The sequence below is a fragment of the Leucopleurus acutus genome (genome assembly GCF_964270905.1).
Source record: "Leucopleurus acutus genome assembly, chromosome: 8".
NCBI classification, from domain to species: Eukaryota; Metazoa; Chordata; class Mammalia; order Artiodactyla; family Delphinidae; genus Leucopleurus; species Leucopleurus acutus.
In genome coordinates, this window is record NC_139151.1 from 100,162,336 (window position 1) to 100,187,663 (window position 25,328).

The 25,328-nt window shown below is 50.4% G+C and overlaps 2 protein-coding genes across 2 annotated transcripts; one reads left to right on the top strand and one right to left on the bottom strand.

Moving 5' to 3' along the window:
* Positions 1-12,374: 12,374 nt before the first annotated feature.
* On the top strand, positions 12,375-19,541 carry BEST1 (bestrophin 1; the record flags this gene model as incomplete). Its single annotated transcript, XM_082845026.1, has 9 exons — positions 12,375-12,553; positions 13,778-13,872; positions 14,452-14,685; positions 15,310-15,464; positions 15,858-15,935; positions 16,235-16,387; positions 16,607-16,687; positions 16,974-17,125; positions 18,869-19,541. The coding sequence occupies exons 1-9, from the start codon at positions 12,402-12,404 to the stop codon at positions 19,539-19,541; spliced, it is 1,773 nt and encodes a 590-aa protein (XP_082701152.1). The 5' UTR covers positions 12,375-12,401.
* A 1,500-nt stretch (positions 19,542-21,041) lies between these two features.
* Positions 21,042-23,999, bottom strand: FTH1 (ferritin heavy chain 1). The gene is made up of 4 exons (XM_082843793.1): positions 23,669-23,999; positions 21,903-22,049; positions 21,463-21,588; positions 21,042-21,366 (listed from the first exon to the last, which is right to left on the bottom strand). Exons 1-4 carry the CDS (start codon positions 23,780-23,782, stop codon positions 21,202-21,204), a joined length of 552 nt encoding a protein of 183 aa, XP_082699919.1. The 5' UTR covers positions 23,783-23,999; the 3' UTR covers positions 21,042-21,201.
* Between the last annotated feature and the right edge of the window lie 1,329 nt (positions 24,000-25,328).

Sequence of the window (25,328 nt, forward strand, 5' to 3'; positions counted from 1 at the left end):
AAAAGTTAATCAACTAACAAACAGTTTCTACTACAAGCAGCAAGAACAAGGCCTCGCATGGTAAAGAATCTGATTTCCAGAGTTGCTACATTATAATACTAAAAATGTCCAGTTTAGAACCAAAGTTATGATGCATGCAAAGAAATAAGAAAGCATGACCTATACATGGGGAAAAAAAACTGTCCTTGAGGAAACACAGATATTGGATTTAGTAAACAAAGACTTTAAATCAACTATTTAAAATATTTTCAAAGACCTAAAGGAAACCATGTGCAAAGAACTAAAGGAAACCATGAGAACATCACACTAAATAGAGAATATCAATAAAGAGACGGAAGTTACAAAAAGGAAACAAATAGAAGTTCTAGGGTTGAAGAATTCTAATTGAAATGAAAGATTCACTAGTGAAGTTCAACAGCAGATTTGAGCAGGTAGGAGAAAGAGTCAGCATACTTGAAGATAAGTCAATTGAGATTACCCAGTCTGAGAAGCAGAAAAAAGAAAAAGAAGAATGAAAAAAATGAATAGAGCCTAATCTGTGAGACACCACCAAGCATAAGTTATTAACATATGCATAATGGAAGTCTCAGAAAGAGAGGAGGAAGAGAAATGGGGGGAAAGAATATTTGAAGAAATAATAGCTGAAAACTTCTAATTTTTTTTTTTTTTGCGGTACGCAGGCCTCTCACTGTTGTGGTCCCTCCCGTTGTGGAGCACAGGCTCCAGACGCGCAGGCTCAGCGGCCATGGCTCACGGGCCCAGCCGCTCCGCGGCGTGTGGGATCCTCCCGGACCAGGGCACGAACCGGCGTCCCCTGCATCGGCAGGCGTACTCTCAACCACTGCGCCACCAGGGATGCCCCTCTTTTTTTAATTGAATAAAAGATTCTTTAAATTCTATAGTGCTTTACAATTTTCAAAAGTTTCACACATATGGTTTCATATAATCCCATAATAACCTTTTCCCCCCCACCACCACTATAATGCCCCAACATACTAGAAAATTGAATCCAGCAACATATTAAAAGAATCATACTTCACGGCCAAGTGAGATTTATCCCAGGAATTACAAGGATGGATCAACATATAAAAATTAATCAATGTAATGTACTGTGTTAACGGAATGAAGAAAAACAACCACATGATCATCTCAACGGATACAGAAAAATAATTTGATAAAACCCAACACCCTTATGAATGAACCTGGAGGATATTATGCTGAGTGAAATAAGCCAGTGACAAAAAGACTAACACTGTATGATTCCACTTATATGAAATACTCAGTGTAGCCAAAATCATAGAGACAAAGTAGAATGGTGTTTGCCAGTGACTGGGGGAGTGGGGAGTTATTGTTTAATGGGTTTAGAGTTTCCATTTCACAAGAAGAAAAGTGTTTCAGAGATAGAGAGTGATGATGGTTGTACGTTATAAATATATTTAATACCACTGAACTGTACACTTAGAAATGGTTAAGATGGTATATTTTATGGTAAAGATACTTTACCACAATAAAAAAAGGTGGGGAAAAAAACACCTAACACTCTTTCATGATAGAAACACTCATAAAACTAGGACTAGAAGGGAACTTCCTCAGCTTGATAAAGGACATCTTTGAAAACCCACAGTTAATATCATACTTAATGGTGAAAGACTGAGAGCTTTCCTCCTAAGATCAGAAACAATATAAGGATGTCTGGTTTTGCCACTTCTATTCAACATTTTACTGGAAGTTTTAACTAGGGCAAGAAAAAGAATTAAAAGACATCCAGATTGGAAAGGAAGTAGTAAAACTATCTCTATTCACAGATGGCATGATCTTATAGATAAAAAATCCTTGGGACTTCCCTGTTGGCACAGTGATTAAGACTCCAATGCAGGGGGCCCAGGTTCGATCCCTGGCGGGAAACTAGATCTCACATGCATGCCAGAACTAAGAGTTCACATGCCACAACTAAGGAGCCCTCCTGTCGCAGCTAAGACCCAAAGCAACCAAAATAAATAAGTAAATATTTAAAAAAAAATCCTAACTCAGGGCTTCCCTGGTGGCACAGTGGTTAAGAATCCACCTGCCAATGCAGGGGACACAGGTTCGAGCCCTAGTCTGGGAAGATCCCAAGTGCTGTGGAGTAACTAAGTCCATGCACCACAACTACAGAGCCTGTGCTCTAGAGCCCGTGAGCCACAACTACTGAGCCCACGTGCCACAACTACTGAAGCCCGTGTGCCTACAGCCTGTGCTCCGCAACAAGAGAAGACACTGCAATGAGAAGCTCGGGCACTGCAACAAAGGGTAGCCCCCGCTCGCCACAACTAGAGAGAGTCAGTGCACAGCAACAAGACCCAACGCAGCCAAAAGTAAATAAATTAAATAAATAAATTTATTTTAAAAAATCCTAACGCAGAAACTATTACACCTAGTAAGTGAATTCAGCAAAGTTGTACACTATAAGATCAACATACAAAAATCAGTTATATTTCTATACTAGCAAAAAAAAATCTTAAAATTAAGACAATAATCCCATTTAAAATTGACAATTCCATTTAAAATAGTATCAAAATAATACAATACTTAGAAATAAATTTAACAAATACACTGAAAACAGTGTTGAAAGAAATTAAAGAAGATCTTAATAACAGATATCCATGCTCATGGAGTGGAAGACAATATTGAAAAGAAAGCAGTGTGATCTACAGATTCAATGCAATCTCTATCAAAATGCCAACTGCCTTTTTTACAAAAATAGGCAAGTTGATCTGAAAATTTATACGGAATTTCAAGGGACCCTGAATAGTCAAAACATTCTTGAAAAGGTAGAACAAAGTTGGAGACTCATGCTTTCCGATTTTAAAACTTCTACAAAGCTACACAATAAAAACAGTGTGGTACTGACATAAGGATAGATTTTTAGATTAAAGGAATAGAATTGAGAGTCCAGAAATAAGCCTATACAACTACTGTCAATTGATTTTCAACAAGAGTTTCAAGACCATTCAATGGGGCAAGAATAATCTTTTCAAATTATGGTGCTTGAATAACTGGATATCTGCATGCAAAAGAGTGAAGTTGGACCTTTACCTCACACCATATACAAAAATTAACTCAAAATAGGTCAAAGACCTAAATGTAAGCACTAACGCTTTGAAACTTTTCAAAAAGAACTTAAGGATAATTTTTTGTTTTTTTTAATAAATATTTTATGCTTATTATAGGTAAAGTTTTAGAACCTTGGATTTGGCAATGGTTTCTTAGATACAACACCAAAAGCACAAGCAACAAAAGAAAAAATAAACTAGACTTCATCAAAATGTTAAAATCTTTGTGCATCAAAGGACATTCTCAAGAAGATGAAAAGACAACCCGGAATGAGAGAAAATATTTGTAAATCTTATGAGATACCTATACATCCTTTAAGGGTTTAGTAATCAGAATATACAAAGAACTCTTACCGCTCAACAATGAGAACATCATCCAATTGAAAAATGGGCAAAGGACTTGGATAGACATTTCTCCAATGAAAATATACAAATGACAGGCACATGAGATGCTCAACATCATTTGTCATTAAGGAAGCGCAAATCAAAACCACAATGAGATACCACTGCACACCCACTAGGATGGCTTTATTTTTTTTAAAAAAAGGGGAAATAACAAGAGTTGGAGAGGATGTGGAGAAATTGGAACCCTCATAGAGTGTTGGTAGGAGTGTAAAATGATACAGTCACTGTGGAAAACAGTTTGGTAGTTCTTTGAAAAGTTAACCATGGAATTACCATATGACCCAACAATTTCACTCCTAGGTACATACCCAAAAGAATTGAAGACGGAAGTTTAAAAAAAAAAAAACTTGTACATGAATATACATAATAGACAAAGAATGAAAACAATCCAAATGTCCAGCAACTGATGAATAAATACATTGTGATACATCCATACAACTGAATGTTATTCAACCCAAAAAGGATGAAGCACTGATCCATGCTAGGAAATGAATGAATCTTGAAAACATTACTCTAAGTGAAAGAAACCGGACACAAAAGGGCAAATATGTGTGATTCCATTTATATAAAAGGTCAAGAATAGGCAAATCTATAGAGATAGAAAGCAGATTAATGGTTGCTAGGGATTGGAGAGAAGGATGAATAAGTGACTGAGTAATGGGTACTGAATTTCCATTCAGGATGACAGAAATGTCCTGGAATTAGATAGTGGTGATGGTTGAATAAACTGAAACCCGCTGAATTGTTCACTTAAAATGATTAAAATAGTGAATTTTATAGGATGTGAATTTTACCTCAATATTAAAAAAAAAAGACTGGAACGAAATACATCAAAATGATACCTTTGGTGATTTGCGGAGTTTTTTTGCTGCTCTATATTTTCCTAAGTGTTTACAATAAACACTTAGTACAATAATAAATCTCTCTTATCTCTGTTGTCATCGTCCGAAGCTAGCCTCTCAAACTCTCATGTCCACGCAAATCTCCTGGGGACCTTGTTAAAATACAGATTCTAATTGAGTAGGTCCAGGGTGGGGCTGGGGTTCTGGGAGTCTAGTTTATTTCATTTCTAAAAATGCTTCTGGGCTTCCCTGGTGACGCAGTGGTTAAGAATCCACCTGCCAATGCAGGGACACAGGTTCGAGCCCCGGTCCGGGAAGATCCCACGTGCCGCGGAACAGCTAAGCCCGTGCACCACAGTTACTGAGCCTGCGCTCTAGAGCCTGCAAGCCACAACTACTGAAGCCCGCACGCCTAGAGCCCATGCTCCGCAACAAGAGAAGCCACTGCAGTGGGAAGCCCGCGCACCACAACGAAGAGCAGCCCCCGCTCGCCGCAACTAGAGAAAGCCCTCATGCAGCAACGAAGACCCAGCGCAACCAAAAATAAATAAACAAGTTTGTTTAAAAAAAAAAAAAGCTTCCAAATGATGTTTTTGCAACTGGGCCACAGACACCTCCCAACCCTCCACTCCCACGGCCCAGGCAGCCAGGCTCTAAAAGTCAGCTGCAGGAGGGCTAGCACAGAAAGGACCATTGCTTCTGGACGCCTCCCCAGGGAGCTTATGTCGTGCAGGACATATTTACACTAAAAAGTTATTCATTATTTATCTGGAATTCATATGTCACTGACTGTCCTGTAGCTTTACTTGCTAACTCTGGAGCCCTGGCCTGGGGTAGAGAGAGGTTGGAGCTGGGGATGCCAGGCAACCTGTGTCTGAGGCCCATCAAGACAACTCAAGGCCGCTTGCTTGGCCGTCCTGTTGGCCCAGCAGACAGTCACCCCCGTGGTTCACTCCTCGACGGCTTGCCCTTGTGCTGTCCTCCCCCGCTGCCCTTGGGTCTGGCCGTCTCCTGAGGAAGGCTCCCCTGGAAGACGCAGACGCAGAGCAGGCTGCCTGGTCCAGTCGCCCACCTGGTACAGGAATCCCCCTCCAGGGCAACCCTGACAGGCGGCCTTACCCCAGGTGGTCAGCAACCTCGGGCCAGGAGACAGCTTTCACAGTCATTACCTCTAGGGCTGGGGACCACACAGACTTGGGTTTGAGTGGAGACTTAGGCACGTTACTTACTTTCTTTCTGGGCTCGACAACCACCTGTCACAGGTAGATAACACTTCCTATTCCCCAGTTCTGATGATGAGCCGATATCATTTCTTTTTTTTTTTCTTTTCTTTTTAAATATTTATTTATTTGGCTGCACTGGGTCCTAGCTGAGGGTGCTGGGACATGTGAACTCTTAGTTGTGGCCTTGGGGAATCTAGTTCTCTGACCAGTGATCAAACCCAGGCCCCCTGCATTGGGAGCCTTAGCCACTGGACCACCAGGGAAGTCCCGAGCTGAGATCATTTCTAAAAAGCACTTAGTGCACTGCCTGGCACCCAGTAAGTGCTTGAGTCACCGGAGAAGCCATTGTTTCTTGTTCCCTTTTCCTCCCACGATACCCAGCACAGCACTCAGCTCAGCTGGTATTTAGTGCTTGCTTGTGGAACTGAAACTCAGGAACCTGCTGGAACAGTGAAAAGACACACTGCTCTGACCTAGACCATGATGTGTTATACCTCCCAGCTCCAACTCTAATTTCTGTGACTCGAGGCAAGTCGACTTCTGCCTCTACGCCTTGCTTTCTTTGTCTACAGCATGTGAAACTGCTAACATGCCCATTGGACAGATGAGGAAAGCTGAGGCTCCTGACTTGTGGTGAATGCATGACAGCATCCTGTGCTCTCACACCCAGTGCAGTACCCTCGGGGAGCCCTGCCCTGGGACGCTCCTCTTCTTCCTCCCCTGCCCATTAGCCCCGGTCCTGAGCTGGTGGGCTGGGGGTGTGGTTGGCGTCTGTGCCTCACCTGGCTGGCCTCAGGGGGGTAGAGTCCATGGGGACGGGGTAGCTTGGAGATCCCAGTGTTCTCCCGAAGCCTGTGGTGAATGCTCTCGCCTTGTGTCTGTAGCTGGGCCAGCTCTGGCCTATTCCAGAATTCCTATTCGGGCTATTCTGTTGTCTTTGGCAGGACTGGGCTTGGTGGAGCTGGACCTGGGCGTGTCCCAGCCTCTCTCTGCCTCTCCTGGTCTCTGTCGTCTTCCTGCAGGAATCAGAGCTCACGTGTTCATATCTTTGTATGTTGAGTCTATGTGGCCCTTCAGGGATCAGGGCTGCCTGGCCCCAGGGTAGAGGTGTTGTCTGTCTTGATTCCAGGCCCCAGGCTGGCAGTTTCCCTCACCACCCCTGTCCAGCTGTGCCAAGACCTCTTCTTTTCTTTCTTGGCTTCTGTCCTGTTTGTACTGTGATTGGCCCAAGAGAGGGTTGTGGGCTGGTAGGTGCCCTACACAGAGCCTGGGCAGCATCCAGGCCTGGCTGGCCCACCCCAGGGCCCCCTGTCACTGCCCCCAGCCAAGCTGGGTCCCCTCCTTCCTGCCCGGCTGAGACAGGGCCTGGAAGGGCACAGTGGCAGGCCGTCTGTGATGCTCCTGTTGCCATGGTTATCCTAGATAAGAAGGCCATAGCATTCTGCTTCTGGAACCTCCACCCATCTGACCAGCTCTGCTCTGCCTGCCGCCGGAGATGGCTCTCTGTTGGGGGGCTTGAGAGCACGGGCTCTACTGCAGTCAAAGTCTCTTCCAGGCATCCCCCATCCCTTGGACCTCCCTTCAACCCCAACAGAGACCACTACCCTAACTGGTAAGACTCTCCCCCTCAGAAACTGACCTCCACTGGAGAGGCGATGATGGGTGGTGGAAAAGGCACAGATTCAAAATCAGAAGACACAGATTCCAATTCCAACCTGGCCCTTTATAACCGCGTTACCTTGGACAAGGCGGGCTTTGGGAATTCCCTGGCGGTCCAGTGGCTGGGACTCTGCACTTTTACTGCCAAAAACCCGGGGTTCGATCTCTTGTCCAGGAACTAAGATCCCACAAGCCGTACGGCCAAGGTCAAAAAAAAAAAAAAAAAGTGGGCTTTGAACTTCAGTGTCCTCCTCTATAAAATGTGGATAATAATGCCATACTTAACTGTCCCTCAGTAATGCCTCTGTGACTTTTCATGGGCTGTACCCCTGATGTGTAGTGCTCTTCCATCCTTCTCAACTCAAACTCCTACTCATGCTTCATGACCCAACTTAAATGCTCCCATCTCTGAAAAACTTTCCCTGACCTCTGTGTACTTGGCACAGATATTAGGCCTTGCCTCTCTGTGTTAGTTATTTAAGTGTTTTCCTGGTTTTTACTTAACCATGAGTTCTTTTATTTTTTAATTTTTTTTTTTTGCGGTACACGGGCCTCTCACTGTTGCGGCCTCTCCCGTTGCGGAGCACAGGCTCCGGACGCGCAGGCTCAGCGGCCATGGCTCACGGGCCCAGCCGCTCCGCGGCATGTGGGATCTTCCCAGACCGGGCATGAACCCGCGTCCCCTGCATCGGCAGGCGGACTCCCAACCACTGCGCCACCAGCGAAGCCCTATTTTTTAATTTTTAATTAATTTTTGTTGGAGTATAGTTGATTTACAATGTTGTGTTAGTTTCTGCTGTACAGCAAAGTGAATCAGTTATATATATATACATATATCCACTCTTTTTTAGATTCTTTTCCCATATAGGTCATTACAGAGTACTGAGTAGAGTTCCCTGTGCTATACAGTAGGTTCTTATTAGTGATCTATTTTATATCTAGTTATATATATATATATGTCAATCCTAATCTCCCAGTTTATCCCTCCCCACCCTTTCCCCCTTGGTAGCCATAAGTTTGTTTTGTACACCTGTCACTATTTCTGTTTTGTAAATAAGTTCATTTGTAGCCTTTTTTTTAGATTCCACATATAAGTGATATCATATGGTATTTGTCTTTCTCTGTCTGACTTCCTTCATTAACCGTGAATTCTTGGAGGCAGGAATCAGATTAGGCTCAGTTCTGGCGCTGGGAATAGTTTGTCGGCTGACTACTTTGCGGAATGGAAAGCAGAAGAGACCAACACTGATGGGGTTGGGCCCCATCCTTGCAGGGGTCAATCCTAGGGCCTTTGTCCGAGATGGCTTGAGTCAATCAGTGCTTGCTGTGGCCTTTCTGTGTGCCTGAGCCATGCCTGACTGGCTGGGGACATTTTCACGGCCAAGACCCAGTGGGAAAGACAGTGACATGCCTGGGGTGTGCCTGTCTTAGCAGTGGGGTGTGGCCAGGAGCAGCTGCTCATGGGGTGTCTCTGGGGATATCCTGGGGCATCTGGGAGGGAAGGGGGCTGGGGTAGCACAGTCAGCTGGTCCTGCTGGGATTTGGGGGAATTGCCAAGGAACCTGTGGTTCAGGAAAAGGGAGGGAGGACTCCAGTGTCTCCCAACTCCCTCTCTATAGCTGCTTGTCAGGCTCAAGGAGATGAAGGTGCCATCCAGTGCCAGTTCCACCGTCCACCCAGGCCCTGACCAGTGGACCAGGCTTTCCAGGACAAAGCAAGCTGGCCAAGGGCGCCCTCCAGTGGCCACCACAGGGGAGGCAGGAACCTGACTCCACAAAGGCAGGTGGCTCATTTATTGCACCTAATTGAACATCTTCATGCCAGGTTTGGTGCTGGGCACATGTTTCAATTTTAATTTTAAAGTATACTTATTGGGCTTCCCTGGTGGCGCAGTGGTTAAGAATCCGCCTGCCAATGCAGGGGACACGGGTTCGAGCCCTGGTCTGGGAAGATCCCACATGCCGCAGAGCAATTAAGCCCGTGAGCCACAACTACTGAGCCCGCGCGCCTAGAGCCCGTGCTCTGCAACAGGAGAAGCCACCGCAATGAGAAGCCTGCGCACTGCAACAAAGAGTAGACCCCGCTTGCTGCAACTAGAGAAAGCCCGTGCACTGCAACGAAGACCCAGTGCAACCAAAAAAGTAAAAATAAATAAAATAAATTTTTAAAAAATACAATAAAATAAAATATACTTATTAATCATCTGGTAAATGGAAAGCTCTCTCTTGAGCGTTGATATGTGCTGGGGTGGGGTAGGGGAAGAGGGAATACAAGGAAGGGAGAAATTCCCTCACAGCAGCGATCCTCAACCTACACCATCAACTAGACTCACCTGGGGAACTTGAAAAAACACCAACCACTGGGCCCCACCCAGACCAATTGACTCTGGAGGGTGGGGCAGAGGCACCAGGGGTTTGTAGATGTTCCCCAGGAAGAGTGAACAGGCACGAGAACTCTCTGGTTTGGAGAGTTGACTGAAACGTTTCCCGTCCTTCATTCTCACCCAGCTGCTGAGGTAGGTGTTATTCTCCCATTTCACAGATTAGGAGACTGAGGCTCAAGTGAACCTGTCCCTTTCCCCAGTTCAGTTAAGGACAGTTGTGGGAAATATGTCTCCCACAGCACAGGCAGCAGGGATGCAGCAAATACTCCTAAAAGATGGTCCCTGATCTCTGAAGAGACTCCCTCATAACAATAGTGATGTGATTGTTTGCTGTGATAAGAAAAGTACCCAAGGTTGTTGTCAAATAATTTTTTTTCCAGACAGAGAATTATAAAGGCAAAATACTGTGCACAAAACTCGCCTGCAATCTCAGCACTGTTAACCACGAGGAGTATGGGGTGGGGGGTGTGGGGACAGGTAGGAAAGGAGAGAGGGAAGGAGAGAGGGAGGGAGGAGGGAAGGAGCGGATTTATGGTAAGGCTCAAGGTCACATTGCAAATCAGGGCTTCGGAAGTGTGGCTCAGAGACCACTGGCATTATAATCTCCACAGTGCTTGTGAGAAATGCAGCATCCCTCAGGTCTCAGAATCAGAGTCTGGAGAAAGATCCTGAGAAGCTGCATGTTTAACAAATATTCCAGGCTCTTCTTACAGCCACTGAAGACCAAGAGCCGCTGCTGCTTCAAGCTTTCACCTAATACAAGAGGAGATACATCCTAGACCCCCACCACTTCTAGCGACTTAGGGGAGGGTTCTCGCATATGGACCGATGTATTAAAATGTATGAAACCCACTGTTGAGATATCAACCAGCTGTCCTTGGGGACCTGGGCACATACTTCCCTATTGCACAGGCTAGCTGGGAAGTGCAGAAACACTGCTGTGTCATCCCACACCAGGCCCGGCCCCCACGCAGCAGCCCCCTTGCCCCCCTTCTCCTTCCATAACTATAAACCAACCTCACTGGATCCTGCCAGCCAATCACAGCCCGAATAACCTATGATGTCACCAGCAGCCAATCAGAGCTCCTCACGAGTATATGCTGAATTCTGTCATCTTAATGAGGTGATGGAATTCTAAAGCAACGCCATGCTTTTCACAGAGGGACACTGAGGCACAGAGAGGAGAAGAGGCCCACGCAGGGTCACTTCACCAGGTGGCAGAGCCAGGACTAGAAGCCAGGACTTCTGCCTGTGGTCCAATGTTCTTTTGGGTGCCCAAAGTGCTGCCAAAGCCCACAGGGCCTGGGCGGAGGCTCCCCTCTCTGGATGGCTCCTGGCACAGGAGGTGAGGTCCAAGGCCCTGGCCCCTCCTCCCCACAGCTCTCCCTGCAAGACCTCAGGGGTCAGAAACAGATCCCTCAATCTCCGGAGTCTAGGGCCCAGAGGAAATGGCAGGGTAGTCGGGGCCCACGGTGGAGGGGGGTTGCCCCCCATCTCAGCCCTGGTCTCAGCTCAATGCCCCTCACCCCCGGAAGGAATTAGAGGCCAGACTGTGCTGCCTGCTGCTTAATGGGCAGATTACGAGAAGGGGGCCAAGACAAGGGTTCCTTTGTGGAGGCCCTGGCTTAGGGAGTCAAGTGACCACTTAGCACACACGTGGGCAGTGCCAACCCCTAAGTGGGCAGGGGCACTGGCCAGAGGACCCCAGAGAGTCCCACCAGTCCTGTGGCCAGACCTTTTGTGGGATCGCCTGACCAGCCTGGAGCCCCAACTGTGAGTAAGGGTTACCCCAGAAGGCTGGGCTGGGACATTGAGAGCCTTTGGGGTAGATAACCTGTACATGTGCACATGATGGATACACACAGGCAGCACACGTGCAGGTGTGCGGGCACCTGTGTGTCTGTGCAAAGGCCCTGAGGTAGAAATGAACTTAGGGAACACCAGGCACAGAGACAGCCAGTGCGGCTGCATCAGAGCAGGTAGGGGGAGGATGGGGTGCCAAACATTGCCTCAGTAAATTTTTATTGAGCACCACCTATGAGTACACAATAGGAGCTCCATTCCCAGGAGGGAATAGGCAGTAAGCATGCAGGTAGCATGCAAAATATAATGGCAGTTATAACATGATAAGTGCTGTGTAGAAAAATGCAGCAAGGCGAGGGGAAGAGAGGGCCAGCGGTACTAGGATGTTATTTCCAGGTAGGGTGGCTGGGGGTATCCTTTCTGAGGAGGTGATCTGAAGTGGGAGTGAGCCATGCAGTTAGATTAGGACGAGCATCCCCCAGGAAGGAGGATCAGCATGTGAAAAGGCCCTGGGGCCACCATTCAGTAAACATCTCCACCAGCCAGGCTCTGTTCTGGGCACGGGGAACAGGGTGGTGGCCAAGGCTGACCACGCCCCTTACCAGTTCTCACTCCAGGGTGGTTGATGGAGCTGGGGGAGCTACTGAACATGATGGGCTCATAACTCAGGAAGGAGCCCAGCATGTGGACATTTCTGTTGTTGCCTTTGTGGTACAATTTAAGGGCACAGACCTCTCTGTGTCTTCTGTGCCAAGGCTATGGACGGTCCCTGAGCTCACTTTCCTGGATTCTTGGAGGTCACCTCACCGCCCCCCTCCCAGTGTCCAGATGGGAGAGCTGAGGCCCAGAGAAGGGAAGGGTCCTGGATAAGGTCACTCATGTGTCCTGGACAGATTCTGAAGAGGTCCCTACTCCTTCCTGGCCCCCCCATCAGTATCCCTCTCTGTCTGTTCACCAGCACCCAAGCCCACCTGCTGCAGCTCAGTGCCTGGCCATGACCGTCACCTACTCGAGCCAAGTGGCTAATGCCCGTCTAGGTTCCTTCTCCCGCCTGCTTCTGTGCTGGCGAGGCAGCATCTACAAGCTGCTCTATGGCGAGTTCCTCATTTTCCTCATCTGCTACTACATCATCCGCTTCATTTACAGGTACGGGGGGACAAGCCAGGGCTTGGAGCTCCTGGGTGCCTCCCAGCCATCTAGGCGGCCAATGCACAGAGACAGATAAGGCTGAGCTGGGCTTGTGGTCAAACCGTGGGGCCTGAGGCCTGGGGGCTGGGGAGGAGAGAAAAGGAGGCAGCCTTGGGGGGCAGCTCAGTGTAGGTCGGAGCATCTCAAACACCCTTTCCTCAAATCGAGGGAGGGGCATTGGAACCCAGGCCTTACCTAGTCCCACTCAGTCAGCCTGTTTCCCTGAATCCCACATAGTCTCACAGGCCCATATCATACTTTTTTTTTCCCAATAAAAATGTGTATTTAAACAATAAAAGACAGCTAAAACCACAGAATATATGATAGCATTTTTAATGGAAAAAGCATTAATGATGGCAATGCATTGACAAATATCAAACACATAAACCTCTTGAGTTCATAATGATAATACTAATAACAAAACATGTTCATTTTCTTTGGTTGTTACTAGGGTGTCAATATACTTAAAAAAAATTAAGACTTTATTTTTTAGAGCAGTTTTAGGTTCGTAGCTTAACTGGGCAGAAGGTACAGAGAGTTCCCATATACCCCACCCCTCCTGCCCCACCCACTCAGCCCTCCCCCATTATCAACATCCCACCCCAGTGTGGGACATTTGTGATGACAGATGAACCCACACACACGGACACATCATTGTCACCCAAAGTCCATAGTTACCTTAGGGTTCACCCTTGGTGTTGTACATTCTATGTGGTTGGACAAATGCATAATGACTTGTATCCACCATTACAGCGTCGTACAGAACAATTTCATTGCTCTGTGCTCTGCCGATTCATCCCTCCCTACCAGATATATTTTTTTAAAGACCAAACACTCATTTCAACCTGCTTTCAAACAACTGTCTTTTGGATCCTTTAAAAGGGTCAGTGGTGCCTAAAGCTGACCCCTTCAGCAGGACCTTCCTTCCTCCACCTTATAGAAAACCTCCTGAGGGTTTCTCCTCCAGGCATGGAGCAGAGGGCCCCAGTGGGGTTTCAGGGCGGTGGGAGAAAGAGGGGGACCTGGCTCAGGCCAGAGGAGGGGCCCCAGGCAGGCCAAGGAAAGGGATAGGGAGGTGAGGCTGCCACTCTCCTACCCCGGGCCTGGCTGGACCTGGGACCGGTCTCAGCCATCCCCTCCCAGTATCTACACATCTTCCCCCCCACCCCCCGCCTCCCCCAGGATGGCCCTCACGGACGATCAGCAGGTGATTTTTGAGAAGCTGACTCTATATTGCGACAGCTACATCCAGCTCATCCCCATTTCCTTCGTGCTGGGTGAGCTCTCCCTTCCGCGTGTTGGGGTCCCAGTGGCTGCTCCAGGCTCCAGACAGGCAGATCATGAAGAGCTAGCTGGGGAAGGCCAGTGGCATGTCAGCGCCTCTCGATGGTTCAGGGAAACGGGGAGCCTGCAGCCAGAGGGACTGAAGTTAGACATTAGGAAGGCTGTCCTGCTGTTAGCACTCAAGACCCCACTTTCTTTTTTTTAATTTTATTATTATTATTATTTTAAACATCTTTATTGGAGTATAATTGCTTTACATTGCTGTGTTAGTTTCTGCTAAGACCCCAGTTTCTGAGGGCAGCGCCGACATTACAGTAGTCTCTGGAGCCTTGCGCAGGAGGGGAGGTATCTGGCGGATTTCTGGGAAAGCAAGCGGGGCCAGAGAGAGAACTCAAGTCTCTCTTGCCTTCACGCGAAGCTCTGATGGTCTCCCCTTCCCGAGAGCCCTCCAGGAGGGTTGGTGCTGGGCCCAGCCCCATTAGAAAGATGGAGAAACCGAGGCGTCGCCCTCGCTGGGCTCTGGCCGCAGCATGGGTCTTCGCCCCTCGCGCCCCCGCCCCCCTCCCGCCCAGGCTTCTACGTGACACTGGTCGTGACCCGCTGGTGGAACCAATATGAGAACCTGCCATGGCCCGACCGCCTCATGAACCTGGTGTCGTGCTTCGTCGAGGGCAAGGACGAGCAGGGCCGGCTGCTGCGGCGCACGCTCATGCGCTACGCCAACCTGGGCAACGTGCTCATCCTGCGTAGCGTCAGTGCTGCGGTCTACAAACGCTTTCCCAGTCCCCAACACCTGGTGAAAGCAGGTGGGCGGGGCCTGGCGAAGCAGTGGGCGGAGCCAGAGGCTGACAAGGGCGGGGCCGGAGCTGCAGATGGGTGGAGTCAGAGGCCCCAGGGCTGAGGATTGGGTGGGACCAGGAGCGGAGTGGGGTCGAGACCTGGGATGGCGGGGTGGGGGTGGGGGGCGGGGACCTGAATTGGGCGGGGCGAAGTCAGGGGTCTAAAGGTGGGGAGAGGCCAGGAACAGACTCTAGGAGGATAGGGCTTTGAGATAGGGCTAAGGCCTCTTGAGGGATGAGGGAAGAGTGAGGGTTGAGGGCCAGAGTGGGGCTTTGGGAACTAGGAACTGCCCTTCCCCTTCCTGTTTTCCGGTTTCCAGTCTGTACGTCAGCAGTTTCACTCTCTGGCCTTGCCTGACCTGATCCTGGTTAATAAGACAGATTCCTCTCACGTACTCAGCCCAGAGCGGCACATAGTAGATACGACGCAGTGATAATTTGTTGAAAGAAAGAGGATCGCAAAGGAGCTCTGAGGTCCCTATGGGCTCAGCAGGGACTTGGTTTGAACTCTGGGTCCCACCCAGCAGGGCCTGGCCAGCCACCCCTTCTGCAGGTTCCCCTACCCACTGTCTTCTCCACTCTACCCCGCAGGCTTTATGACCCCCTCGGAACACAAGCACTTACAAAAACTGAGCTTGCCACACAACCCATTCTGGATGCCCTGGGTGTGGTTTGCCAACCTGTCAACGAAGGCCTGGATTGGAGGTCGAATCCGGGACCCTGTCCTGCTCCAGAGTCTGCTCAACGTGAGCCCGCTACACACATGGGGCTGCTGCAGCGCGGGGAGGGTCACGCCCCACGTGGAACAGGTTTTCTGCAAAGAGGAAGTTTGAGCCTCTGAGGGTCTTCCCAGAGCCTACCTTGGGATTGTAGGATCTTTTCCAACAGGATTCCATAGCCCAAGGTGGGCCCTTTCCAATTTCCCCTCCCCTCCCCTCTCTAAAGTGAACCTCTGAGATCCTGGTTCCTTTTTGATATTGAGGAGGCTGAGGCACAGAGAGGTTAAGTGAACTGTCCATGACCACACAGCCAGGGCTGGACCATGAGCACGAGACCCTGGTATCTGCGGAAGAGCTGGGGGGTGAGCCTGGGAGAGCAGGTGATGGTCAAAGGCCCAACCTTCCCTCCTGCCCCCCTAGGAAATGAACACCTTGCGTACTCAGTGTGGACAGCTGTATGCCTACGACTGGATCAGTATCCCACTGGTGTACACTCAGGTGAGGACTAGGCTGGTGAAGCTGCCCCTTTGGGAAACTGAGGAGGACCCGGGAAGCAGCCTATGATGGGAAGGGCTCACTCAGAGGCTGAAGAAGAGGCTCACCCTGGGGAGTCAGGTCTGGACTTTGCAGGTTGTCTCTAGTACCAAGTTCAAAGAGTCCAGGTCCCTGCCTGGTCCAGGTGGTGGAGGCAGTGTGATCATCCCCATTCTAAAGGGGAGACCACAGAGCCTGGGGAGCTTCCTGATCGCGCGGTCCCCACGCAGCCCATCTCTGCCGACGCCGCCTCTGCCTCCCAGGTGGTGACCGTGGCGGTGTACAGCTTCTTCCTGGCTTGCCTGGTGGGACGGCAGTTTCTGAACCCAGCCAAGGCCTACCCCGGCCACGAGATGGACCTCGTTGTACCCCTCTTCACATTCCTGCAGTTCTTCTTCTATGCTGGCTGGCTGAAGGTGCGCCTCCCCGGGACAAGGCCAGCTGTGGCCCAGGGAGTCATGGCCAGTTAGGAGAGGAGGGGCCCTACATAGTGGCTTTGGAGACAGTGGTCAGGCGAGAAGGGCATCACTGAGGGGGGTGGAGAGGTGGACATGGCAGGAGCCAAGGTTTAAGGGTGGGAGCAAGGCTGCAAGGGGTTCCACCTGAGGATTTCCAGAGCCTCACCTACCCTCAAGGTGGCAGAGCAGCTCATCAACCCGTTCGGAGAGGATGATGATGACTTTGAGACCAACTGGATTGTCGACAGGAGTTTGCAGGTATGACGGGAGGAAGAGAGCCTGCCCCATGGCCCCTCCCCAAACTGGACCCAGGGAGGGGGCCCCACAGTCCTGTAGGGAGGCCTCACAGTGAATTGCCCAACCATTTACTCACAGGATTCTCAGCCTAACTTTTGAGGCTACAGGCTGCATCAGTCTCTCCATTTCACAGGAAGGGAAACTTGAGGCCCAGAGAGCGAGCAGTGACCTCTCCAAGTCACCTGGCAAATTCATGGTCCTGCTTGGGCTGACCTGTTGGACTTCTCCTTCTGTCCCCGACGACCAGGTGTCCCTGTTGGCTGTAGATGAGATGCACCAGGACCTGCCACCGATGGAGCGAGATATGTACTGGAATGAGCCAGAACCACATCCCCCCTACACAGCCGCTTCTGCCCAGTCTCGTCGGCCCTCCTTTTTCGGCTCCACCTTCAACATCAGGTGGGAAGTGCCAGGGAACCACTTCGGTGGGTAGAAAACCCCAAGTGCAAGGGCCTGAGAGCTTAGAATATATTAGTTAATGCATATTGGGTTCCTGTTGAGTGCTGGGCGTTGTACTAAGCTCTTTACATATATTAGCTATTTCCCCCCCCCCCCCTCCAATAAACTTGGTTTGTTTTCTCCAGTTTTCAGATGATTAAGTCCAGGTTCAGAGAGGTTAAGTCAGTTGCCCAACCCAAGGTCACATAGCTAGCAAGCAGCACAGGTGGGCCAGGTATGTCTGGGTCCAACTCCACACCCTTAACCCTTACCTTGTGCTGTGTAAGGACTCTTAAAGCTATAAGGGCTCTTAGGTAGTCTCCAATCTAAGCCCCACCCCTTATCCAGAGTTGAAAACTGAGGCTTAGAGAGAGAAGGGACTTACTCAAGCGCAGTCAGTGATTAGTGATGCAGCTGGGATGTCAGGGCCTGGTTCCTGACTCTGGTTCAGAGCTACGTGTCCTGATAAGCCAGGGTGTTGGCATGGGGAGTGGGAGTGGGGCTCCCTGGGCAAGGGAGCAAGCAAGAGGCTGGGTCACCACAGGGACCTTCGGAGCAGACTTCTCGCTACAGAGTGCGGGCCTCAGGTCAGCCCACAGCAGCCACATTTTCCCCCACATGGGTCCTCTTTCCCTGATTTGGTTAGAATCCCTTTTGAGCTGTAGCTGGGCCATGGCCGGCTGAAGAGGCGCCCCGGACAGCTCTCTCCCCCTAGGATGACAGAGTGGAGAGGACTTTGGAGACTGTTTGCTGCATCTCGGGGTCTATCCCATCAAGGTGTTCTTCCACAGTATTAAAAGCGCTGTTCTCTTTTTAAGAACCGAATATCCTATTAAGCTGTAATTAGAATTAGCTAGAGTCTCTAGTTGGTGTGAGGAAGGTTTGGATAAGAGATCAAATGATCAAGGATGGAGGCTTGCTTAGGTCAGAAACATTGCTGGAGGTCGCCTCTGAGTTTTCCATGGTTGGTAGCCCAGCTGCTGGGGAAGGAGGATAACAGAGAATAATAACACATAGACCTTGCCTCCAAGAAACACACGATTTAGTGAGGGAGCTCAAACCCAGGGCCCAGACTCTGGATACAAGGTACAAAGTACTGGATGCCTGGGCAAGGGACAGAGTATAGAACAGAGATCACCTTTGGCTGCCTGAGAGCTGGCCTCCAGCTGGACCTGGAGCTGGGCCTTGAAGCATGGGGAGAATTTGGACATGGGCAAAGGTGGCCACATTCACAGGCGGGTAGGCTTTCTCCTGCAGAGTAAAGGCTTTAGGCTCCCAGGAAGCCAGACTTCTCTCTGGGGGGATACTGCTCCCCAGCGGGAACCACAAACCCCTGGCTTACTCAGTCACTCCTGGGCCTCACGTGACCGTCCATACCTGGGGAAGAGCCGTTCAGACAGCCTGGAGTGAGGGGTTTCAAAGGGAAAATGTGGGTGCTGAAGAGGAAGCCCTTAAATACCATGCTAGGGAGTTTGGATGTTAACATGGGCAAGAGGGAGCCACAGAACAGTGAGGCGAGCTCGGCCAGGAGGGATTAACTGAGAGGTACAAGATGGATCAGCAGAGAGGCGAGTCAAAGCTGAGGTGAGGAAGACTGTGTCCTGGGCCTTGGGCCAGAGGGAGAAGAGAGGGTAAGGGAGAAGTCAAGTCAGGCTTCAGGCCGTTGTCTGCCCACTGACCCCCGAGTCTCCTGTTTCTTTCCAGTCTGGATAAGGAGGATTTGGAGTTCCAGCCAGATCCGGAGGAGGAGGAAAGTGCTCACACTGGCATCGCTGGCCGCTTCCGAGGGCTGCAATCCCACGACCGCCAGCCCCCCAGGACAAACTCAAAGACCAAACTACTGTGGCCGAAGACAGAAGTCCTTTCCCATGAGGGCCAGCCCAAGAACCTCGGGGGAGACGGCCAGGACACCAGTGATCAGGAAGACGTCAAGGCCTGGAAAGGGGAAGATGCCTTCAAGTCCGCCGTGCTATATGGGAGGTCAGGCTACCACAGTGCCCCCCAGACACCCCTCAGCCACACCCCTATGGTCTTCCCACCTGGACAGTCAGCACCCTCAAGTCTTCGCAAAGTCTCAGGCATGGATGACACCGTCAAAGACCAAAGCCTTCAGCCTCCAACTCCCAGGTCCAAGAAGAGCTTTGAATTGCTCCCAGAGAGTGCTGGGGCCTCAACGGAGCACCCGGAAGTGAGTCACATGAGGAGGAAAACTGTTGAGTTTAACCTAACAGACATGTCAGAGGCCCCTGAACATCTCAGAGAACCGCATTTGGGACAGTCGACAAGCAACATACACACTATACTCAAAGATCGTGGCGATCCCTATTGGGCCTTGGAAAACAACAGGTCTGTCTTCTACCCACACCAGGGTCACTGAACCCCCCAGCCCACCAGGGGTGGTCCCCACCAGCTTCCCCTGCTCTGAAGCCCACCCTACTCCCAGTTTTCCTATGGTTCTATGGCTGCCAGGGCATGCCCAGCACTGGCTTGGGGCACACACCTGGCCGCCACAGCAGAGGCTCTAGGGAAGTGTTGGCGACTTTTGCTTATTTCACCCGAGAGCCTGACTCACCAAGACTTCTCTGGGGCCCAGGGATAGGAAGACGAGGTTTGCACCGACAAGAGTAACGCCGAAGGGCCACTAGGCCAGGCTTACATGGGCTGACGATACCAGTGGGCCCAGCTCACCTTAAGCAGGGGTGGCAGACACAGAAACACAGGCAGAACTCGGGGCTCTAGACTGTAGCCCAAGAACTCGACTTACTGGCCAGGTTTAGCTGGGAGGTCGCATGAGCCCTCCCCCATAACCAGTGGTGGCTCTGAAGCCCTCCTGGGAAGGGTGCCACACTCCTGGCAACTGGCAGATGATAAGGTGGGGACAATCCAGGTCCCTTGGGGCATCTTACTGCTTTGGGGACCTCACCAAAACTTCTGAACTTAAGAGCTCTTCATGCATTTTTGAGGTCAACCTAAAGTTGTCACGGTACCACCAGATGTTTGCCTTTATTCCAGATTCCCCAGATGTTCACTCACCCAATTAGACCCAGGCCCCCACCATGATGTGAAAGGGAAGTGTAACTTCTCATTTCTTATTATTCTCAAGCAGTTATTCTGAGGTCAGAATACCTAGCTTTGTATTGAAAACTGAAAAGGCTGAAAAGGCCTTCCACCTGTCATACTTCTCAGGGCTAGCTGGAAACTTACAAATCACTGTGGCTGGTTTAGGAAACAATGTTAATGTAGTTGGTTAGCAAGGACCCAGACGGCTCCCCAGTCTTCTAACACTACTCACTGGTTAATATTCAAGATGTCTCAACCTCTTCCCTCCTACTGCAGCTATTTTCCTATTGAAATGAAGGTCTCTTTCCATACTCATGTAAACTTTCCTCAAATTCTCACTAGGGATGAAGCACGTTCCTAGCCTGCTTCCCAAGGGGGATGCTTCACCGGCCTGGTCCTACCTGCGTGTACACCAGCAGGACACTGATCCAGTCATAGCCATATAGCTGTCCACACTGAAGAACATGTCCCTACGACAGCCTGAATTAAATGGTTACCTTAATGAAGAACAAGAATCAGTAGCTTCAAGTCTACTTTAAGCCTCAAAATGCTTTCCGTACATATAAATTGTGAGAGCCAGAACTGCTGGAAACGTATAAAACACCTAATTCAAAATCAGGAATCCTTAAGTCCTGTCTGAATTCAAAACACCCAAGCCTTGGTATCTTTCGCAAACTAAGGAATTTCATACGTAAATACAGATCCTCCTAAGCGGTTCACTTTGGTGAGTGTGACTGAGCCATGGTGGCACTTACAAGTTTAATAAAGATGGCCTGGATACACTCCTAGCCCACCCCGAGAATTCAAAGACAACAGCTGGGTACCAAATTACTTTATTTGAAGGAATAGTACTAAGGAAAGGACTTGTAGATATTTTGGTACAACTTACAGAAAAGGTAAGGTAACATCAAACATGCATGCACTGCCTTGGTGACCAGGGAGGTCACCCCTGTGGCTACGGGAAGCCAGCCTAAGGCTTAGCTCTCATTATCACTGTTTCCAAGGGTGTGCTTGTCAAAGAGATACTGCGCCATGCCAGATTCGGGGGCCCCCATTGTGCGCAAGTTGGTCACGTGGTCACCCAATTCTTTAATGGATTTCACCTGCTCATTCAGATAATGCGTCTCAAGGAAGTCACACAACTAGAAAAGAGAACAAGGAAAAAAGTTATTGGGAAGCTTCCCCAACCCCTAAGACAAATGATTTCCTCCATTTACTCCCAGGTTGCCAATACTCACATGGGGGTCATTTTTCTCAGTGGCCAGTTTGTGCAGTTCCAGTAGTGACTGATTCACACTTTTTTCCAAGTGTAGCGCACATTCCATTGCATTCAGCCCATTCTCCCAGTCATCACGGTCTGGTTTCTGAATGAGAGGAGGTTAAGTCAGTGCATCTGCAACCTCTACCACTTAAACCACAAATCAGCAAGCATCTAATGTGTAACAACCGCGCTTGGCAAAAGGAACAGCCAAGTTCCCCCTGACAACCGCTTCCCATTTAATATCCTTGCCCATTACCGTCTGCCAACTTTAGCTTAGACGGTAGGCCCGAAAAAGCGCAAAAGACAAAAACCCAAAGTATCCTCATCTGATAAGGGCAACTGCTGAGCTCAGTGATTTCTGACGTCAGAGGACTGCTAGACAGATGAGGCATGCCGACCCTAGGATCTTCAGTTCACCTTGATATCCTGAAGGAAGATTCGGCCACCCCGTTGGTTCTGCAGCTTCATCAGTTTCTCAGCATGTTCCCTCTCCTCAGAAGATTGGTGAAGAAAGTATTTGGCAAAGTTCTTCAAAGCCACATCATCGCGGTCAAAATAGTACGACTGAAAACAGTACATGAACATGTTAGGGATTCCCAAAGAAAGGCAGTCGGCTAGTCTAGGCTTCCTTCTCAAAGCCCAGCAAGAAAGGGTCTGAGCACAGGAAGACTAGAGCAAGGTGTGTTCCCGGATTGAACACGACAGTAATTAGTTTTTACTCTGAAACACAAAAATGAAACTTGGTCCTTGAAACTGAAAGTTTGCTACAAGGAACCGTTAGAATATCATGGGAATTGCCTCCACCATGGAACATCTTATGCATCTGTTTAAGTGCAGAGTAAAGTTCTTACAGCCCCTGTGAAATCTGGTTGAAGAGATGTTGGAGTATTTACCCTGCACTGTTAGTAGTGCCTTCGCCCCCTCCTCCCTGGGTAATCCACGTTAAAACATGAGCTGCGGGCTTCCCTGGTGGCACAGTGGTTGAGAGTCCGCCTGCCGATGCAGGGGACGCGGGTTCGTGCCCCGGTCCGGGAAGATCCCACATGCCGCGGAGCGGCTGGGCCCGTGAGCCATGGCCGCTGAGCCTGCGCGTCCGGAGCCTGTGCTCCGCAGTGGGAGAGGCCACAACAGTGAGGCCCGCGTACCGCAAAAAAAACAAAACAAAAACAAAAAACATGAGCTGCCAGCTTGCAGCAGGCTGATGGATGTGTAAAATTAACCCACTAGGCAAGGTAACAGTTGTTACCTTGTTTACCATGTAAACAAGTTATCAGTAGAAAGCAAAAATTTTAGTCCCTTTTACACCCCTGCTGTATTCAGTTGTTCCTGAAATGGAGTGACAGTCATAGAAATCCAGGCGTATTCCAAACCCATCCGGAACACGTTTATTCTTGGATGATTTGCAAAACGTAATAAGACAATTATAACTAAAACTCCTACCACACCGATTAAAACCAGGATTTTGGAAAACTGATTCCACCGGTTACTGCATGGAAAATTTTCAGGCCCCGTAACTGCTGGTGGACTATATCCAAGAACTAAAGATTCAATTACGCCACAACCCTCAGACACAAAAAAGATAAAGAATACGGGTGGCAGACAACTCGGTGAGACTGAAAGGGAGATTTCTAGAGATATGCTTCAATTCAAGCGGGACTTCGAGATAAACAGAGCGGAGAGGTGGAGGCGGCTGTTCGGCCCCCGAGAGATAAACCACTTCGCACCAGCCCCCACACTTGGACACCATTACCCAGCAGGCTCCGCCGGACTCAGGGGGATGGGAGCCGGACCTCCTCAGCACCGCCCCCATCACGTGATCGAATGCAGAAGGGATGGAAATGCGAAAATCCACCTTCCTAACTGCAGGGTCGTACTGGTGGCAAGTGTGGCAACCCCGGGAGGAAACTCAGCTCTCTTTAAATAAACTGGGGTGCGCAGAGGCGGCCCTGGCCCGCGAGGGAACACTCCCAGGGGACAACTGCTCAGAATTTCTGCGCAGGAGTCCTAGAGGACCCCGAGCACCCTTCATTTTGCAGAAGGGCGCACGGAGGCGGGAGGCGGGAGGCGGGAGGCCGGAGGCGGGAGGCGGGAGGCGGGAGGCGGGAGGGCCCTCCCGGTAGCCACACCCCCGCCCTGCAGCCAGGGAGGCCGCGCCCGTGCCCCGTGGGCCCGCCCGCGCTCACCATGGACAGGTAGACGTAGGAGGCGTAGAGCTCCAGGTTGATCTGGCGGTTGATGGCGGCCTCCGAGTCCTGGTGGTAGTTCTGGCGCACCTGCGAGGGGGACGCGGTCGTCATGGCGGGCGGCTGAGGTGAAACGGCGGCGGTGGCTGCGCGGCGCTGTAACGGCGGCGGGGACCTTGGGGCGATCGGAGGGCGCCGTGAGGTGGTGGCGAGGGCTGGCTCTGAGCGGCCGGCCGGAGCGGGGGACGAGCGCCGGGTTCCGTCCAAGCACTGTTGAAGCAAGAAACCGCGGCGACTCTCCGCGAGGACTGTGGCGCAGGTGACTCTTGCCTGGCTCTTATAGCGGGAATGGGCGTCAGGCCCGCCGCGGCCAATCACGCCGCCCGCCCGCCTAGCTGAGCCCCGCCCCTTCCTGTGGACGCGCGGCTCCGCCCCGCTGGGGGTGGGTGGGGAAGGAGGGGTGGGGGTGGCGGTGCGGGGTCTGGGTGGCCTGGAGGCTGCAGTTTGTTCCGTGGAACGTGGGGCTCGTTTCGTGGGGTTGGAGAGAAAACCTGAGCGGGCGCAGGAAGCCCAGTTCGGAGCCCTGACCCCGGTGGCGTCCTGGGTCTTGAAACCGACAGGAAACTGCCCCTGGCGCCGGGGGCGTCAGGGCGATTGCGAGGTCCCAGAAGGCACCCTGAGACTCTTGGCCAAGGGCATGTTAAAAATCAGAGCGGTAGAGCCGCAGTTGCCACACCCCGAGGTGATTACTTCGTGATGCAAATAGGGAACCTGCAGGGTGAACGTGGGCCCGAGGAGGCCGAGTGAGTCAGAGGTCGGGCTGGAAAAGGGCTCAATTTCTCTTCCTCAAAGCTTAGAAAGAGACCGAATGCAGGCCGGGTGGGGCCCACGGCCCGTCGCGGGTCGGCCCCTCTTCCGGCTCCGGCGACCTGGTCCGCCGTTTGCTGAAAGCAAATATGGCTCCTCGTGCATTTGATACAACAAAGGCTGGGCGGGTCGTGTTTCCCGAGAGACTGCGGAGATCGCCTTCCCGAGGGAAACGTGGGGATGAGCCGTTGAATTCTGAGGAAATCGCCGGTAGCTTAAAGCTCAGAGACCAGGGATTAGAAAATAGAGAAGCCGCCGCTTGGGTCTGGAAAGGATGCTGCGAGGCCATTTTGAAAAGGCCTCTTTTATTGGCCCCAGTCCCAGGAGCCTCGGGCTGAGCAGGCCCTACAGGGAGCCACCCCCAGGTTGTCCTTGGAGAGAAGCTAATGGCACTGAACGAATGTGCGCGACAGATGCCAGGGACCCTGGGGGGGGGGGGACACAGGGGCACTGCGTGTGGCTTGCAGCAGTGTCCCCAGCACTGAATGGGTGTGAATTCATGGATGGCAGAACTGGACGGAGCTAGGCCGAGCGCCTGCGCCCCAGTCTGCTCTCCTCAGGGTCACCATTCTTAGCCAGGTTCTTCAATGCATGGGTGGGAGACCTACCCAAGAACCTTTTCAGGATGTTCACAAACATGCAACTGGAAGCTGGACTTACAAACCTTTAAAAAACATTTTTTTAAAAATTTCAATTAAAAGAAAGAATGAAAAAAAAAGAATGTATGTCTCTATAACTGAATCACTTTGCTGTACAGCAGAAATTAACACAACATTGTAAATCAACTATATTT

What these genes read in the sequence shown, in the direction of transcription:
- FTH1 (XM_082843793.1), bottom strand. Translation starts at nt 23,782, where the DNA reads ATGACGACCGCGTCCCCCTCGCAGGTGCGCCAGAACTACCACCAGGAC. An exon ending in CCTACGTCTACCTGTCCATG is followed by an intron (nt 22,050 to 23,668) that starts GTGAGCGCGGGC and finishes TACTGTTTTCAG; the next exon opens with TCGTACTATTTTGACCGCGA. An exon ending in CTGAGAAAAATGACCCCCAT is followed by an intron (nt 21,367 to 21,462) that starts GTGAGTATTGGC and finishes TCTCTTTTCTAG; the next exon opens with TTGTGTGACTTCCTTGAGAC.